This window comes from Rhineura floridana, chromosome 3 (genome assembly GCF_030035675.1).
Source record: "Rhineura floridana isolate rRhiFlo1 chromosome 3, rRhiFlo1.hap2, whole genome shotgun sequence".
Taxonomy (NCBI): Eukaryota; Metazoa; Chordata; class Lepidosauria; order Squamata; family Rhineuridae; genus Rhineura; species Rhineura floridana.
Window position 1 is genome coordinate 32,908,934 of NC_084482.1, and position 19,757 is coordinate 32,928,690.

A 19,757-nucleotide genomic window follows, 5' to 3' on the forward strand; every position below is an offset into this window, starting at 1 on the left:
CCTCCACTGCTTATTGACCATTATTTACCCCTCAGATTGCTGGAAAAACCCAAACTGGTATATATATATATGTAACTATACATTTTGAAGAAAAAATGTGTAGTCTTGATTTAACCCATACATGCCTCATCTATTAAATAATTCTTATTGATCATCTTGTCAGTCTCACCATAGGAAATACTTGCTCTCCACATTTCCCATATGGGATATTCATGGCTTATTTATAGAGCAATAGGGATTTTCCAAGGCACTGACTACTTAATTTTGATACACATCTCGAAAACATTTGTTGCTTTTTAGTATCTATCTAAATGCAAACAAAGAGAAGGTCAGTGAAGAGATGTGATGATGGGCTCAGCCAGGCAACTAGTTGTACCAAAATGATCTGGAATGCACAATGGCTTCTGATTATTTTTAATCAAAGTCTTTTAAATAGAAGGTAATGGGTGGTATACTCAGAGTAGACCCACTGAATCAATAAACTTAAGTTTATTAATTTCAATAGGTCTACTTTGAGTATGACTGATGTTGGATATAACTAAATGATTTCTGTATTTTGGAGAGACTAGTGCTTGGATTAAGCAGCAGCACAAGTATAATATGGCATTATGTCTATTCCACTTTATGGAAAACCTGCCTACTTGGAACAGAAGCTACAGCCTGCCATTTTGAATTACATACTTCCCCCTCAGCACAAGTTCCAACTACACCCCTTTGTGAGGAGTATGTAGGCAGACTGGCAGAGGGATTTATGGCACAAAGGCAGTTAGGACATCTTGTGCCAAACACTGACGTATACATAGACTCAAGATATCATGGAAATCACTAAAAAAAAAAAAAAAGGAGAATAGTGACATCAGGAAAGGTGGAAAAGAATCCAGCCCATCCTTTTATCCAGCATCTCCAACCCAATACAAAGCTTTGAGATGTAAATTTCACTTGCAGGGGCTGAAAACCTTACCTGGTTCATGATGGAAAGTTTCCTCCCCAACCTGTTGTCTGGCAAGCGGAAGACCTTCCTCCTCATGCCATCTTCTGATTCTGACTTAAACACCTTCTCAACGTCTCCCTTCTCTTCTCCTTCTGACAGCTCCTTTTGCTTCCGCTTCCTCCTCCTGTTCCGCCTCTCTTTGGCACTCTTAGAGCTGAGCTTGGAGATCTCAGAAGAGTTCTGGGACATCCTTCCTCCACCATCTTCTTCCACAGCATCTTCAGAGACTGTCCCTGCTGAAGTGGCCATGGCTACAGCCTTCAGTGAAAGGAAAAATAAAATAAAATAAAAGGTAGAGTCAAGAGAGTCAAATTGTAGCACCTTTCATGAATTCTGTACAACCAAAGGCAAGAAAATAAATTAGCCCAACATTATAAAGGATTAAAACTATAGTCACTGTTGATTTCTCAAAGCTTAAGCACTTCCCTTACCACCCCCGAAAGGTCCAAGAGAAGATGCTAAGACTGAGGGTTAAATTTAGAACCAATATTCACATTCTTGAAGACATACAGTACGTGCAGTCATTACATGTGACTATTTGACTATTTGAAGCACATGGGTCAAGATTAGGGTTGCCAGGTTCAGGGCCTGAGACTGATCCTGTATCTTTAGGAGAAGAGAAAGTCAGCCAAGTGCAGGTGTTCTTGCAACTCTGTAATTGGAAAAACCACAAGGTGGAATTCTCCCTCCCTCCTCCACAACTTTTAAATATACACAAGAGTTGCAAGAACACCTGCACTTGGCTGACTTTCTCTTCTCCTAAAGATACAGGATCAGTCTCAGGCCATGGACCTGGCAACCCTAGTCTTCTGTATCTTTAAAAGTTGTGCAGGGGGAAGGGAGAATTCCACCTTGTGGTTTTTCCCATTACAATGTTGCAAGAACACCTGCACTTGGCTGACTTTCTCTTCTCCTAAAGATACAGGATCAGTCTCAGGCCTTGAACCTGGCAACCCTAGTCGAGATCAGTACATTTACAGAAAACTGTAAGGCAGGAATGGGATACCCGGGGTCCCTCTGGATTTTGCTGGATTCCAGCTCCCATCAGCCCCAGCCAACTGTCATGGATGATAGGAGTTGTAGCCCAGAATATGGATGGCAACAGTATAAGTCAATATCAAATGTGATTCCAAAGTCTGAATTGGAGGCCAAGTCTCAGTTTGGTTTTGCCCAAACTGGCTCCTGTTCTTTGTAGAGAAGAAATTTCAATCAAAAGAGAGTTTTATCTCTTTTGTGGCTTTTCATGTTTGGGAATGGAGGAGGCAGTATGAATTCTCAGGCGCTAAAGGCCTCACCTCAGCCATGACTTCTTTTTCTCTTTAAAACTTGTTTCTTCTAATGTACACCCTTTACCTGTAATGTCAAGCTGTCAGCTCTTTGGTTCCCTTCACAGAATTATGATACCAACAGCCTGCTCCCTCATCCCCATGTTGATTAAGCTTCTGATGTAACACATCTTACAACCACCACATCCTTCCTCCCCTTCTGCATTTTATATTCTTTTTTAAAATTGGTACTTTTAGATGTTTTATACCATTTTAAAGAAAACACCTGCTTCCTTCAGGCACCAAATTATGAGGCGTAAGGGTATTTTTTTAATGTTTTTGCCACCCAAATAAAATGTATCTTGTGTTAATGGAATGATATGCTCTTAATCCTGTATTGAAATGGCCCAATATCTCTCTGCAATGCAAATGTAACATTTAAAATTATTCTTTACAGTTGGTCTCACTTACCTCCTTACACATGCAAGTAGGGGAACTGCATATTTGAATGCTCCCTCCCATGCAATCCAAACCACAAATAAACACACTGCAAAAGGTGTATACGTGGCAAATAGATCACTATGTAAACAAGCCAAGCTGTAAACCACATGGGATGGCACTGCATTCTCCACCCCCCAGTTTATGACCTATCTGACCTGGGAGAATATTCTTTCTAATCCCCAAACTTTGTGATTAATCAGACTACGGCTATGAAACCCTCCAGTTTCCAGTTCTGTACAATTGCAGGTGCACATAGACTGGATTATCTGTATATTGTTAGAATTATGTCAGCCTGTACTATCTATAAGTTGATAAAGTGCAAGCAATACCAGTCCATTTAAATAACTGGGGAGGTGGGGGGGGGAAAGAGGGAATAACCTGGGCTTCCTCCTGTTGCTTCTTCAGCTGTTCCAACATGGCCTTGAATTCTGCCTCCTTCTGCTCTGCCTCTTCCAGCGTTGCCTGGTTTTGTTCTTCATAAGCCATGGCCACTACAGCCAAAATCAAGTTCACTAGGTAGAATGACCCAACAAAAATAACCAGGACAAAAAAGATCATATAGGTTTTTCCTGCCGCTCGCAAAGTCTGTGAAGAAAGAGAGACTGTCATGAGGTTTTCTGTTTCTGCCATTTAACCAAAGAATCATTTGTGGTGCAGTTGCCATTGCACTCTGCAGACAGATGCTGCTCACTTGAGGAAGTTTGATTCCCCCACCCCACCCTGGTCCCCATTTCATGGGGTTTTGTGTGTTCCAACTACAAATTATTTCTCTGGATTTTATTCTATCATATAGTTACTGTGCTGCCTTATATCAATCCCTTATATACCGTTTCTTCCCTCAAGGCAAGGGATGCCATTGAGAGATGGCTTACAAATATCTACCCCAATGGTAGATCTGTTGTAAAAATCAATAAAATACATTTTTTAAAAATGGCAGATCTGTGACCCCCCTCCACTCTATGAGAATAGTGTTTTCCCCCCACTATCCATTCCTCTTTAGACCAGTAGCAAGCAGCAGGTGCTGGGATAGGGGTGCTTGCCTGACTTCCCGGCAGATGGGTCACTGCTGCTTACTGAGAAGGAGTGGGAGGGGCAAGATGGTGGGGAGGTCGGTGCTGTGCAAATGTACTGGTGGAGCCAATACAGTGCTCTTGCTGGCACATCTGCACAACACCAGTCTCCCCCTCATCTTGCCCCTCCCAGTAACCAGCAGTGACTCCAGTGCCGGGAGGTCAGGTAAGCAATGCTATCTCACCCCACCATCCACTACTGTCAGTAACATTACACTAGTGTCTGAGAATTATGGTATTGTTGAGCTTGTGGTACTAGTTCATTCTACAGCATTCAATCAAAAGGCTAGTTTTACTGGCAAAACACAAAGAGACAAACATAATCAAAACAAGCAATTTAGAAAGAAAAACAACAGGTAAAAATTCTTCTGACTTTTCTGCTCTGGCTCTGCACTGACGGTAGTGTTTCAAAACCAACCCATAGATTTAAAATTCCAGGCTATAAAACAGCATCTGGATCAGACCAATCCATTATCTGGATGGATGATTTCTGACCACTCCATCCCCTATGTTTTCATGGACTAATATGGCTCCTTTTGCTTTTTGGGTTTTCAAAGAGTCAAACTGGAGGATGGAGATTTCCTTTAGGCCTCTGGGCCAATTAGGGTCTTGGAGGTGTGTTCTTATTTTATTGTTTTAGTAAGTTGTAAACCGATCTGGAATCAATTGATGGAGAGAAGTAGATAAATCTCTAAAACAAACAAAACACATTGTCCCTTATATCACTACTTGACAGGGCATTTATAAGGTAAGCAAGATGCATGGAAATGGAAATGGACTGCTTTCAAGTCAATCCCGACTTATGGTGACCCTATGAATAGGGTTTTCATGGTAAGTGGTATTCAGAGGGGGTTTACCATTGTCTCCCTCTGAGGCTAGTCCTCCCCAGCTGGCTAGGGCCTACGGAGCTTGCCACAGCTGCACAAGCCAGCCCCTTCCTTGTCTGCAACTGCCAGCTGGGGGGGCAAATGAGCTGCTTGGGACTATGCAGCTTGCCCATGGCTCCACAGGTGGAAGGGGACATAACCCCTGAGCCACTCACTGTGGGGTCATCTTTAGCTGGCCCTCGACACCCAGGAGACACGAGCAGGCATTTGAATTCACAGACTCTGGACTCCCAGCCAGGCTCTCCTCCGCACTGTGCTATACCAGCTGTTAGAAAGATGTATATGGTGTTGGAAAGAGAATGTAAGAAAGACAGTCCCTTGAGGCACATTGGCTATTTCCTGATGGGTGAGCGTCCTATATGAAAACAATAATTGTATTTTAAATCTGCTCTGTGCTCAATTCATTGGCTGCCTCTGATCAATAGGACATTTACATTCCCTCTTAGGCAGTGACCTGGAGACTGCTAACTGGTTGCTGCCCAGGCCAGTGATTGGCTATAGTGCTATTATATGACGGTGTACATACATTTCCCTGTTTGTCTTTTTCTGAATCCACTTGTGTGATTTCCTGCCATCTCTTTCCTAGCTGAAGATTGCAGTCATTTTTTTTGCCTTTCCTAATAAGGTTTTTCTTTCTCTTCTTTGGTTCGACTAAATTATTTTCAAACTAGGATGACAGAACTGCAGTATTTGTGATGCTGTGGCAGCATGGATTTATATAAGAACATGGGAGTTCCCTGGGCTGAAATATTCACCCTATATTTTTTCAGCAATTGCAAGGGTAGGGTGAGGCTAAAAGCGTAGATGAAAAACAAAATACTTTTTTTGGGGGGGAGGGTAAAATCTATTTATAATTGGTGACAGGGGATTTCATCATGAGAGAAGGCAACACAGGCTTCCAGTTATTTTCTTTTATCTAAAAAAAGCATTGCTGTTGCTTCAAGCAGTGAGTGGTATGGTTGCAACAGGCAGCCTGCTAGTACTGCAATGTCCTCCTACATAATGCTCCAACAGGAAGGATGCTACTTTAGGCGGTTGCATCATTCCACAGGCATTGTTGTGGAAAAGACGGCTGCTCCTGCTGGCCAGTTAAAGGAAAGTAAGTGGAAACCTCTGTCACCTTCTCTCAAAATGATAAGCCCCCACTCTCTCAAAATGAACAGATTTCGCCCTCCCCTATGTAAGAGTTACCAAGCACAGCCCCGTGAAAAATGGGCAGGTGGTTCAGCAAAGTACTACACTTATGCTCCTATGACAACCTTACAATGAAGCAACCTTTGCCTAGAGGGATTATCAGTTTCCTGCCTCCAGTCTCCATCTCTGCGTGTCATTTTTTTAAAGAGTGTTCCACTCTACAAGAAAATATCTAACTGTTTTCGCTTTGGGTGCAAAAATGTCTAAGACTGGATGTTTCAATGCTATACATAATAGGACATGCATAATATTCTATCACTTTGCTGATAAATGCAGCTGCTATACTTGTGGAGCCCCTTGCCCAAACTCTTTACCCTGTGTTCTCTACTCACCAGTGCTGATGATCCACTCAGGAAGAAAAGATGCCTCTGTTGCTAATGCTCTTGTATATTCTTGATTAAGGATAAGTTTTTTCCCTTTAATTGGCCACAGCATAAGGGGGCTGGCGTATATGTCCCTGTGTACCCTACATGTGTTGATATTCCCTGTTCAGGCATAAAATGCATGAGCATGCAGTCCCCAGGAGAGAAGATTATGGCTACTGTGAGCAGGGCCAGCTCCAGGAACGCCAGGGTCCTTGGGCATCAGCCTGCCCCGGGCCCCTCCGCTCCCCTTCCGCGATCCATGGCAGGAGCCGTGCTACAGATCGCAAGACAGTCGAGAGCTTTCGAGCCACCTGCTGAGCAGCCCACCATGCCCGCCATCTCCCCCTTCACCTACCTTGCTCTGTTGTTCTTTGCAGCTGGCGCGCTGTGCGCGCAGAGTTGCCATCAAACAAGATGGCAGCCGAGGTTTTCGTAAGGGACTGAAGCCTCTACCACCATCTTGGTTGATAGTATGCAGCGTGCGCATTGCTGCCATCAACCAAGATGGCGGCAAAGGCTTCAGTCTTTTACTGAAACCTCGGCCGCCATCTTAATTGATGGCAACCCTGCGCGTGCAATGCGCGCAGCCGCAAAGAACAGCAGAGCAAGGCAGGTGAAGCAGGGGGATGGCGGGCATGGCAGGTGGCTTGGCGGGTGGCTTGGCGGGCAGCTCCTATCCTGCGATCTGCAGCTCCTGCTGCAGATTGCGGAAGGGGAGCAGAGGGCCCCTCAGGAGCTTCTGTAGCTCCGGGGCCCTCGGGCCAGTGCCCAACCTGGCTGCCCTTTAGAACCAGCCTTGACTGTGAGCTAAGCCATGGGTATGGATTAGGGCAGCCTTTCCCAACCTTTGGGACTACAGTCCCCATCATTCGTGACCATGGGTCATGCTGGCTGGAGCTGATGGGAGTTGTACTCCAACAACATCTGGGGACCCAAAGGTTGGGAAAGGCTGACTTAAGATGTCATCTAAGATGTCATCCAGGCTCGTGGTTTGACTTGCTCCAGACACAGCACGAGCTGTAACGAAGTTTTGTCCTTGGTTTACAGCTTATGGTTTGTATGACGGAGACAAACATGCTAAGCCAAAACGGATTAAGACAACATGCTAAACCAAACCATGGCTTAGCTCACAGCAGCACAGCAGCCACAGAACCAGAAGAGGAGCAAAACTGCTACAATCTCATCTCTGGGAGCCCACATGCTTACGCATTCATGCTAAACCATGATTTGGCTTAGTGTTACCTGTGAAGTGAGGCAGTGTTGAGGAATGCTTTGTATTCTACAGAATCACATCTGTTGTACTGATGCTAATTTGTCTAATGCTAGAAAACATTTCTGTCATTCTTCACATGCATATTATGTACAATTACCTTTCATTTTTTTCCAAAACACTAGGTGGTTCCTGATTAGGGATATTGCCCAATTCGGGTTTGAATTTTTCATTAATTCACTTATTCACTAAAGTTGCAGATCAGATTTTTATGTAGTGATTTCTCGTGGGTATTTTTGGAAAGTTTTTTTTTTAATCTGTGCCTGAAATATTAATATTGATATTTTTATTGGTGTTTAATTATATTTATGGATATTTTAATGTATCTATATTTACTGACTTTTCCTTTCAAAATATCAACATTTCCCTTTAAAAATATCATTATTAATATCAATATTTTTTTCTGAAGGGAAAAAACTGATTGGTAAAAGCAGCGGTTTGCAGACAAAGACAAATTGATACCAGCCTGTTAGTTTCGAACCAGCATTGGTCAATGGATCCTATCCCTACTCCTGATACTGGGTGGAGATTAATCACAGATAGCTAAGGGATAGGAGTTGTAATACTTACTAGCTGATACAAGTTTTCCCAAAAATCCTGAGTCATGAGGCGAAATAAGGCCAGGAAAGCCCAACTGAAGGTATCAAAGCTGGTGTAGCCATAGTTTGGATTCCTCCCTGCTTTCATGCATGTATAGCCCTCAGGGCATTGGCTGCAGAGAAGATGGAAGACATTTAAGCATATTGGCATGGAAGGAGCTCTCAAATCAAAAGGTGTCCCCAATTCAACAATTTCTGCAAGGCTAATATTATACTGATTTCTAACTTAAATTTTAATGCTTTCTTATTTAAATTGGAAATATTTCTTATTTAAATTCGTTACCTAATTTTAAATTGTAGGACTATATTTTTGTAATCCCCTGGACCATTCCATAATAAAAATTACAATAAATAAATGATGAAAGGGTGGATAGACTTTCAGTATGTCTTCACTGATTTTTTTTTACTTCAACTGACTTTTTTACTTTATCAGAGCCATTCTTTCACCTATATAGTGTTCCTGTGCAATATACAGGCAAATCTACAAATATACCACATTAACATTAATTATTTGAATGCTGAAACAGCATACCAACACGAACTGAATGGTGATCTCCACAGCAAAAGTCAAAAGCTAGAACAGAAACTTTGTTTGGGCTGCACTTTCCCTGGAATAAACATTCCATAATTGTTCTATGAAAGTTAACTGGCATATTCTCCAGTGAACAACTGTATAGCAAGACAATCTCCCAGCTTCTCTTGTTGTTCATATCTGGAAGATTACATCTTAACATGATTTCAATCACCAGAGGAATGGCTACATATTACATCAGCTAGGATTTGCTCTACCAGTGCATTGTTGCAGCCCTGAGCTCAAGGCTGCCTTGCCTCTCTTCTTCCTGCTGGGAAGCAGCAGCAACGCTGCTGCTGGGAGGCTATTGCTGTAGCTCCGCCCTACTTGGTAAGCCACTTCTGCTATCAGCACTGATCACATGGTGGAAGATTGGAATTGCAATCCCCAAGCCTGCTAGATATCCTCACATTGATTTTTGAAGAGAGGCATGTGTAGGAATGATTACACAACCTCACATGATTGGGGGTGGTCCTGATAATTTGGATTGGGCTTAACATGTGTTGTCCCCTGTTCAAACACTGAAGTCCAATGTATGGAAGTCAAGTGGACTTCAAGTGAAAAGGGTAAACAGGATCGTAATCCTCTACCATTTAAAAGCTGTATATATGTCTGCATGTCTGCTTAATGTTTATTTTATACACATAAACTTCTCCATAAAAAGAAAAAAAACTAAATATGAAAAAACCTCAAGGTGACAACAAATTGCTTTACAAATGAATTTGTTTAAATGCTTTTGGAATGGTATCCATACATACTGACTTTTCCCCCTTTCAAATGTAGTCTGTCAAATTGCTTAACAGAAAGAGAAATAAAATGAGTTTATTTATTATTAAATTTATATATTGCCCTTCCTCTCAGAAGGAGCCCAGGGTGGCATTGAGAACTGAGAACTTACCCTGCATCAGAGCTGTTACCACACAACAAAGGATCAAGAAACCCAGGTATTGTGTAAAAATTTGCTAGAGGAGGAAGAGAAAAAAAATAATAAATTATAATTATAATAAGGAGCAACATCACAGTTACTTAATGTGATCCACAAGCTACTTAAACAGGGATATTAGCATTTCGGCAACCACAGTATCCATGGTGCAAGATCATTTGAGACTTTACCATTTCACAGTGTAGGTGTGTGGGTGAGGAGGAGAATTATCACATACAGTAATTGAATTATCCTCCCACCTTGCAAAGTATAATTCTCACACTATGAATACTAGTGTGGTGACAGCCTCTGGTATCAATTGATACAGCATGCATGTTTGTTTTCTTAAAGTGATTTAGAAATCTTGAGTATTTCCCCCCAGACAATACCCTGTAAAAACAGTATTTAGACTTTGTAAAATCATTATTTATTTTTAAAAACATACATTTTTCAAAACTGAACAGATGATTATAAAAATGATACCCAATCCATAATAAACACTGGGGAGCAGTCCAATAGATGGATTTTTTTGCAGACTGTAAAAAGGACTAAATTGAACTGATTTTAAGGATTGTGGCAAACACACAGGCTTTCCTATAAAAGGAATTTTAGTAAAAAAAGATAGGAAAGTGTACAAACAAAGGACAAACACAGATTGATAAAGAAAAGACAAGGAAAAACTGGTCATAATATTCACTTTCTCTTCAGATAATTGCTGGCTTTAGTAAAATTTCTAGTCATGAAGGTAATCCAGTAAATCTTACAAATAAGCACAAACATATTCTTTAGAGAGAATTATGCCAGGAACAAAACCCACTTACAAATATTGTTGCTGTATTCTTCCCAGTCAAAGCCCTTTGTGCCATTTTCCAGGTAGGTCTCATTGAGATCAATAGGCCAGATGACACACTTGTTCCTTAGATTCCCCATGAACAACTGTAGTCCAATTAAAGCAAATACACTGAGGCAAAACACCGTCAAAATCATCACATCTGATAACTTCTTCACAGACTGGATCAGGGCTCCCACAATGGTCTTCAGACCTGGGAAAATAGAAAGCAGCCATGGAATTCCTGTGGAATCTTGGGGAAAATGGCCTAGGCAGAAAAATATAGTCTGCCTATGATATTCTCATGACTAAGGTGAAGTCAAGGAGAATTAATCATGAGCTTCAACAGCAGCAGACTTTTGCTCTATGGCTTTGGTCCTCAACCCATATATTCTATAATGAACCCGATGTATTACCTGCTGAAACTTGTTTACTGGATTCAGGTTCCTCACCATATAAGTATTGGAAACATAGGTAATTTGTTGAGCAGGGGCATGTGCAGTTCTCTGGCCTGCAGGATGGTCTCTCCTAGGCCAGGCATGGGGAACCTTTGGCCCTCCAGTTGTTGCTGAATTACAACTCCCATCATTCCTGGCCATTGGCCATATTTGTTGGGGCTGATAGGAGTTGTAGTTCAGTATCATCTGGAGGTCCAGAAGTTCCCCACACCTGTCCTAGGCTAAGGGAAGGGTTGGGGTGAGGTTGGAGAATGCATTTTGCTAAGGGGATAGTGCACAGTTAATTCACTGCTCCTGAATACAACACACTCACTGAAGGCAACTTGAGCTTGAGGATTTTATCTGGTACCCTAACATGAAAGAGAGAATAAGTTTTAAGAAAAAAAATAGAGCTAGGAACACTCAGTCTACACGGCAGTGACCCATTCGTGTAGTCTTTTTCTAATAATATTATATACCAATAAGAACAGCCAATTCAAAACCTGCCACTCTTGAGAAATAAAAATAACTTAAACCATTTTCTTTTCTAAGACGTGGAAACTTTTAACCTATCCCCGGATGATTCCTTTTTGTGCCAAGGAGGGTAGTGGTGGAACTGAGTAAAAAATAAAGACATCCTTCCCCATCCTAACTACCCTCCTGATTTAAATCCCACTCAGCCTCAAAGCTGACCTTGAGATACTAACTATCTCTCAGACTAACCTACCATACAGGGCTGTCAGGAGGAAAAGATGGGTTCACCCCATGAGCTTTATGACTAAGTGGGGATTTGAACCCTAGGTTCCCATGTCCTAGTCCAACTCTCTAACCATTACACCACAATGGCTCTCACTTACCTCCTAGCATTGCCCTATTTCCAGGAAACATTGTCTCTTTTAAACCAAGAACCGGATTCATTGAAGAGGCATTGCATAATAGTTGAATGAAAGGCACATCTATATGGCCAGAAAGAAGCCAGTGGTCTCTGATTCTTATGTCAGAGAACCCTTTACACTCCTTTTAAATTCTCTTTTCTTACTATGTAGGGAAATGTAAGGCTGTAATTCTCTACACGCTTAGGGCCAAGCTAGATGCCTATGGGAGCATGTCTTCCAGGGCAAATAACTGCTGCATAAGGAACACAGGAATCTGCCTTATACTGAGGCAAACCCTGGGCCTGTCTAGTTCAGTATTGTCTGTACTGACTAGGGATGGGATTTGGTAGCTGGTTCCCATCCGTTTGAATTCCGACACTCCAGCTTTCAGTACCGATCCTCCATTTTTTGTTCCCAACTGTTTGCACAATTGCTGATTTGCAGGGTTTTTTCCCAGGGAAAATGTAACATAAATGCTAACAAAAATGCTAATGAAAATGCTTATGTTGTAGGCACTTGTTCCACTGAGTTAAGGATGCTTCAGCTTAAAGGAAAGCTGATTATGAATAACGTAAAATTCGGAGCTGATTTTTTTTTTTAAACTGTGCTGATGACAGCCATGACTGACAGCAAGAAATTAATGCCAGTCCAAAAACAATGCAGATTGTCAGATTATGTCAAAATCCAGTAATAAATCCAATTTAGCAAATATTCTGCCCCATCCCTAGTAGACTGGCAGTGGCTCTCCAGGATTTCAGACAGGAGTCTCCTCTCCCAGTTCTCCCTGGAGATGCTGGGGATTGAATCTGGGACCTTCTGCAGGCAACGCAGATGCTCTACCACTGCACTAGGGCCCCTTCTAAGAAAGGGTGTGATTTTCATCAAGACTGTGCTAGGGAAGGGTTAATGCCTCCTTCCGCCTGGGAGAATCAGGGTTCTAGGCTGCATGGAGTAGAAAAGACTCCCCACTGAAGACGTTATGTGCAGCCCTGTATCCCCTTTGAACTCTTCCCCACTTTCCACACAAGTAACAAGTGAGGAGGGCTCTAGTTTAACCCTCAGTTGAGAATGAGATGGGCATGAGACAGCAGGATGGTAAGGAGGTAGAACGGCCTGTACCAATTCAGACTACAGAAGTGGGACAGCACTTTTGAATGCTCTCCAATCCTCCCCCCCCTTTAGAACCTCTCTACAAACAGAAAACAAGTAGAGTAGGGCCCCACTCACACAGCGGGTTGCGTTCCAGACCGCCGCCTAAAAGTGAAACCCGCCAAAAAGCAGAACTCATTCAATAGAACGGTGCCTGACGCCCGAAAAACACGGTAAAAGCTGAACAAGTGTCGTATGAGTGGGGCCTCACTCTAAGTGAAAGCTGCCGTATTAGCGGGCCACCGAAAAGCAGGCCCCTACTGTAGAGTATAGAGAAAGGATCTATCCCAGCTCTTTGCTTACTGCACTGGTTTTTCTTTTAGATCTGATGCAGGGAAGCATTAAAAATGTGACCCTGCCTCACTTGCAGCCGTGGCACAGTCCATTCTACAAACTCAGCACTTTACTACCTCATTATTTATGGATTGACTGTATTTAGATAACTGCCTTTTTGCCAAGGCACCCAAGGTGGTTTACCATTTGAAAATACTAAAACACATCAATGATATTAAATGCAGAGTGAAAAAGTTTCCTTAGGCCAACTGGGAGCTGATGGCACAAGCTCCCTGACCTAGGCTTCCTAGCTTCTGCCTTCCCTCAGGTCACGTAGGTCTTAAGTAGCCCCTGCAGTTCTCTAAGGCCATTGATGATTCTGTCAGGAGCATGTATACATCAGGCCTCAGTGGGACTTGCTTTTAGTAAACCTGGACAGGATTGAACTCCATGTCATGGCGATTTTGGATATAACAGGAGTTGTCTTACTGAGCCAGGACTGGGACCAATTTACCTCAGTCTTAAAGCTTTGGGGGAAGCTGGCTGCATACTCACCATACATTTAAAGCACTCAACTTCCCCCTAAGAATCCTGGGAACTGTAGTTTGCTAAGGATGCTTGAATCTATGGCTCTTTGAGAGGTAAACTAGATTTCCCATGATTCTTTGGGAGAAGCCATGTGCTTTAAATGTACTTTAAATGAATGGTGTATGTGCAGCCTGTTTCCACAGGAGACAGATACGCTCTCCTTGTTTCCCTCACAGTCCTCTTGCCCTAACATGTTTCAGCTAACACCTGAATCCAGTGATTTATCCTACCTTAATCCAGTGACATTGATTTATATTCTTTGCTATCAGATCTCTCAACTAACCATGTTAGCCCATTGGACTGCATGTTGCTTTACTGCATTTGATTCCACAAACAAATTAGTTGCTAGTTAAGGAGCCATAGGTATTGAAGGCTTGGAATTTGTAGGATTGTGTTTCAGATGGTGCATCTGTCCTTCAGTTGCTGTATGAGAATATCTTTCAAACTTTTTTTTAAAAAAAACAGCAACTAACCAATTTTATGAAAGAGATGCCACAAACTGGATTTACTTCCTTATATACGACAAAGGCTAAAAGTCTTGGAACCGTATGAGGAATTGCCATAGATTCTGAACGTTGTCAAATCAAGCATCCACTTTTTACTGCAAAACCAATGTTTTACAGCTTATGAACTGAAAGCCCTACAGTTCAACTGATGCTTCAGTACATTAGAATAAACATACTGGTGCCATTATATAACGGTCTTTGGAAACAGGAAGATGCTAAGAAATAAAACACTGGCGTTAACCATTAAGGAAAAAAGAGAGAGAGAGCATAATCTTCCACAAAGATAAAATCACTTTATGATAACTTTATGATATGGAAAATCTTTGGAATATACTCCCAGCCCTGCCTCTTCTTTCTGAAGCTTCAAGCTACGTCTTTGCAAGATACAGCAAAGCACATCAAATGCACCATCTGTTATGAGGGCTTAGATTATAACTGAATGCAGAGCTCCTTTTATCATGGGTCACAAGTTACAATGAAGGCAAGCATCATCTTGTTCATGAATTTACCAAAACAGGTTTGGTACTTTGCTGTTTTCAATGTGAGGATACCAGCCACCTTAAATTATGAGAGTAGCACAAAAGCTACCATAGGGGCAAGCATGGGAAATAAAGGGAGGCAAATTTAAAGCTCAATACATAACATGACCCCACCATTCCAGATACTGGTGGGGTCAGTCATTCTACTAAACAGTTCCTCAATTTATCCTGCTAATAAAGCCTCCTTGGTTTGAACTGGCACAAGTAATGAAAATGGATTATGCAGCTTGTTAGTAGTCTTACAAAGTTTTGCTGGGAACATAAGAGCCGCTTCGTATGTTACTAGGGCTATAACATTCAATCAATTCCTTGGTTACATTTATCAGTTAAAAACTATTTAATAAATAAAAACATATAAAAGGTGTCCTTGATTGCTGAATGAAATAAATGTGGATCTGCTCCATTCATGTATGAAGCGGACAGGGGCATGGGGTTGATTTAAAAAGCAAAAGGGGAGTGAGGAACACTGAACAGTTCTGCTACTGTCACATGTGGTTAGCCCCTAGGGCAGCCTTTCCCAACCAGTGTGCCTCCAGATGTTGTTGGACCACAGCTCACATCAGCCTCAGCCAGCATTGCCAATGGCTGAGGCTGATGGGAGTTGTGGTCCAACAACATCTGGAGGCACACCGGTTGGGAAAGGCTGCCCTAGGGCAACATGGAGCAAGAACAGGGAAAGTGATTTCTCTGTGTCTAGCATACCACCTCTGTAATATATGCATGAAGATACGTTTTGGCTAACATTTTTGTGAAGTAAGCATTTCTTCTGAATGCACTTGTCCATGCTGAAACCTGAAGGTTACTATATCTTATAGAACAACAGGAAGTTCTGAAGGTCACAGAATCGCCACACATAGAGGTACATTCAGGAGACATATTGTCGGTATGAAAATGACCTCATGGTGATAAATGAATATTAAAGCACTACTAGAGATGCTCCCTCCGTGGCGCAGAGTGGTAAGCAGCAGTAACACAGCCGAAGCTCTGCTCACGGCCAGAGTTCGATTCCAACAGAAGGAGGAAGTCGAATCTCCGGTAAAAGGGGTAGAGGTCCACTCAGCCTTCCATACATCCGTGGTCGGTAAAATGAGTACCCGGCATATGCTGGGGGGTAAAGAAAAGCCGGGGAAGGAACTGGCAATCCCACCCCATATATACGGTCTGCCTAGTAAACGTCGCAAGATGTCACCCTAAGAGTCGGAAACGACTTGCACTATAAGTGCGGGGACACCTTTACCTTTTTAGAGATGCTGCAGAAATAGCGCTGCAGAGCACATGGAACAACAAGCCTGCTTTAACCTCTCTGAGAGATTTGGTAAGAGTGGTAGAAGGATGAATTCATGCACTAATATTTGCAGTTGCCATGATTACACAAATTTGCCTGAAAGACTCTTTAACACATGGTGTATTCTATAGGTAGTGGTTGCTGGATGAGTTGGACTTTTGTACTCTCATTAGGAAGCATCATCTGTAGAATCAAAAATCAGCATATCTTCAGAGATATTTTTTGTGTCTCAATGCATTCTTTAGCTCTCCCCAGAGTTCTCAGTTCATCATTTTGTTTGAAATGCTTCCATTTTCTTCAACCTATATATTTCTCCAGGTCAACACAATAAATTAACCCCCACTCTTCACCCAATGGCTGCGCAACTCTGACGGATTTTGAAAGTAACACTCAGATTTGATACAGCCAACAACCTTCCAATCAAAGTAACCAACTAAACTGTTTTCTCTCCAGCTAATACGCCACCCCGTTTAACTCACTCTCCTTTCCTTTAATTTATGGACATGAAAGGCATTTAATGAGCCATTAAATGTTCTGACATTAATTTCTTGCTTCCCTCAATCTATTGCTTGATTCAAGCATTTCCAGACAATTTTATTACTCCCAGTTCTTAAATTTCATCCATTTCCTGACTCTGAGCCCTCAGTTTCTTCTCCGCCCCAATCCCTTGGTACTTTCATGCAGCTGTAATTGATATTAACATTCCCCTTGTTGCTGCTTTCAAGCATTCCCAAAGGGCTCCAGTTTAAAAAGCTTTGGAAGGGTGCTCACCCGTTCATTCCGTTCCAGGCTCGTGATTTATTTTTCCACCAATAGCATTCCCACAAGAGACAATGAGATCACCTTTTGATCTCTCCAGTGAGACTAAGGTGTACAAATGAATAACTCTTATTGTGGCATATTGCAAGCATGCCGTTTTAATACTGATTTTAGCTGAGACAGATGTACAGTCATGTTAAGTGCTTGATGCACTATTCCTGTCACTCATAATACACATGCATGTATCCAGCTTTGTCCCCCAGTTGCCATCATTCCTAGGGATTTGGATCATCATATTTCATTTCATTTCATTTCATTATACGTATGTGCTGCTCTTTCTTGGAAAAATCAGGGCTGCTTGCAAAGGGCTCCTCCCATCTGGGTATTGATCATATCTACAGCAGCAATGCCACAATATCAAGAACTGGTAAGAATATTCAGCAGCCTTCCCCAACTGGGTGCCCTCCAGATGTTGTTGGACTACACCTCCCATTGTCACTGACCATGCTGGCTGGGGTAGGAGTTGGAGCCCAACATCATCTGGAGGGCGCCAGGTTGGGAAAGGCTGAGATAAAACAAGAAATGAACAGCAGGATAAAAAGCAGCAATTAAAACAGTTCCATCCAAATTAAGAATTGAAATACTGTCTCTGTCTGGCATCTAAACGACATCAACGTCGGTGTGAGGCTAGCCCCTTTAGGGAAAGGGTTCTATAAGCAGGGCATTTGAACTGAGAAGGGTTTTTGTTTTTACTTGTTGTAAACCGCTTTGATTTTTTAAAAATGAAACAGTGGTATACAATAAATAAAAAAATAAGGCTGTCCCTCCAGTTGCCATCATTGGACGTATGGGGAGAATATTATTAGGCACACATAAAGAAATGGGAGAAAAGCATTTGGGAAGATGCCATGAAGTAGTCTGTTGCCACAAAGCCTCCACAGGAAAACAGCCTCCCTCTTGCCTCTAGCCACAAGGACAGAAGCATACCAAGAGTTCAACAATCCCAGAGTGTAATTGTCTGACCAGGGGAATCATTGCAGCCTTCTCAACTTTTGGGTCTCCAGATGTTGCTGGACTACAGTCCCCCTCATTCCTGACCGTGGGCCATGCTGGCTGGGACTGATGGGAGTTGTAGTTCAACAACATCTGTGGACCCAAAGGTAGGGAAAGGCTGTATCTAGAGCAAAAACCCTGGTTCTGAAAAACATCCTTGATGGCAGCATTTTGGTTTGCATGTGGCATAGCTTTAGAAAGCATTTTAGAGGAATAAGGGTGGGCAAACAAAACCTTAAATTGGCATTTTACAAGAACCAATCTATAATATGGTGCCTCCATCACATTTAGGAAAAGCCAATCAATGTGGACTGGGCTGGATATGAACATAATTTACAATCTTGAGGTCAATTTCCTTGGATTACAGCAGCAGTATATGAGTAATATAAATACTGTTAATGGAACAGGGAAGAAGAACACAACCTTCCTAAAAGCTCATTAATTAAGGGTTCAGATTGACTGTTTTACCCTTCCCTCAGTGAAGAGATCAGAGTACTATTCACTGTGATTGAAACATTCATTTATGGGGAGTGGAAAAGACTGATCTTACAGTATTCAGCAGGCATTAGATGATATGAAGCAAGCTGAAATATGTGAGCCAGGCCCAAGCAAAGGCTGGAAATGTTACATCATGCACAGGATTCAAATTCCAAGGCTAAGCAAAGCACATATGTTTCTTTTCCAAGTGTTTTCAAACATTTACTTAAGTGAACATTGTGATTATATAACCAGAAAGGCCTGCTTGTTTGCATGCTTTAGACCTTGGTTAATGCACTTCAGTGCATTTAATACATTTCTGACCCACTCAAAACCACGAGGGACTTGGGTTCCTTGTGTTAGACAAAGGAGTATTAAGAGCTGATTCATATGTTAAATTTGCCTGACCATTTTCTCCTACAACTCTCATTACCCATGAAACACATTTGGATCACAGACGTTGATGCTGTGAATAATGGGTTAGGCAGTATTTGAGCCTGTTCAGTGGGTTATCAGCAGAGTTCCTATGAGTAAACAAGTCAAGTGAACTTTAAAAAAAAAACCACTGGCAGAATGTAACATGTGACACAGTCCAAAATCAAAATCTTTGCGGAAGAGCAGGGAGATGAAAGTAAAAATCCTGTCCCAATCAGACATTCTAGCCATTGTGACAATCATGTTCTTTAAGGGCTGCTTCACACATTAGAGATAAATCCAATGTAGGAAAATACATGTTTAGTGTGTGAAACTGTGATAAGATTGGCTTTCAATACACCATGAGAACAACCATTTGGAAGCTAACTTGGCTTCTCATGGCACAATAAATACTCATGCCTGAATTTCACAAATGATGACTTATGTGGGTTACGCCCTAGATGTAGGTACAATGGTGTAGTGGAGGGACAGCTATGGGACTTTTTTCAGAGTAGCAGTGATGATACCATGATATTTAAGGGACATTCCATGCTTTGGCAAGTGAGTGAAGTGATAATGAAGCTTTCAAGTTTGTTTGTGACACGTTAGCGGAAGTCAGAGAATGAGGAAAATAATCAAGCACAGGTTGGATACTGCTTTCATTTTCTTTGATAGGTTCCAACTTCGTACCAAAAGTTTAAATGATAACACTTCTTTGCAAGACTATTTGCAATTCTAATTAACTTCAGCTGACTGAAGTTCTTTTGTTTAAAAAAGTGCTTTAGAAGTCAAATCTATGCAGTTAGAAGTAAGTACCACTGAGTTCGATGAAGCTTACTTCCAGGAAACTATGCAAAGGTTTGCAGTCATGCTCATCCTAATAAACTGGGCATTATGCTGCTGTTCTCTCTGTGTGTGTTTTATACAATAGATCAACA

The 19,757-nt window shown here is 41.9% G+C and overlaps 1 protein-coding gene across 7 annotated transcripts in view; it reads right to left on the reverse strand.

Annotated features, from left to right (window-relative positions):
- The window catches only part of SCN8A (sodium voltage-gated channel alpha subunit 8), a 98,719-nt gene that overhangs the window by 46,201 nt on the left and 32,761 nt on the right, over positions 1-19,757 (reverse strand). For 6 of the 7 annotated variants that reach the window (XM_061621754.1, XM_061621757.1, XM_061621756.1 and 3 more), the window contains exons 6-10: positions 10,457-10,678; positions 9,612-9,675; positions 8,114-8,255; positions 3,136-3,342; positions 962-1,249 (exon numbers count right to left, since the gene is read on the reverse strand). In XM_061621754.1, the coding sequence (XP_061477738.1) occupies positions 962-1,249; positions 3,136-3,342; positions 8,114-8,255; positions 9,612-9,675; positions 10,457-10,678 (923 nt within the window). The remainder of the gene's footprint in view (positions 1-961; positions 1,250-3,135; positions 3,343-8,113; positions 8,256-9,611; positions 9,676-10,456; positions 10,679-19,757) is intronic. The other variant, XM_061621753.1, reaches the window with a different exon arrangement.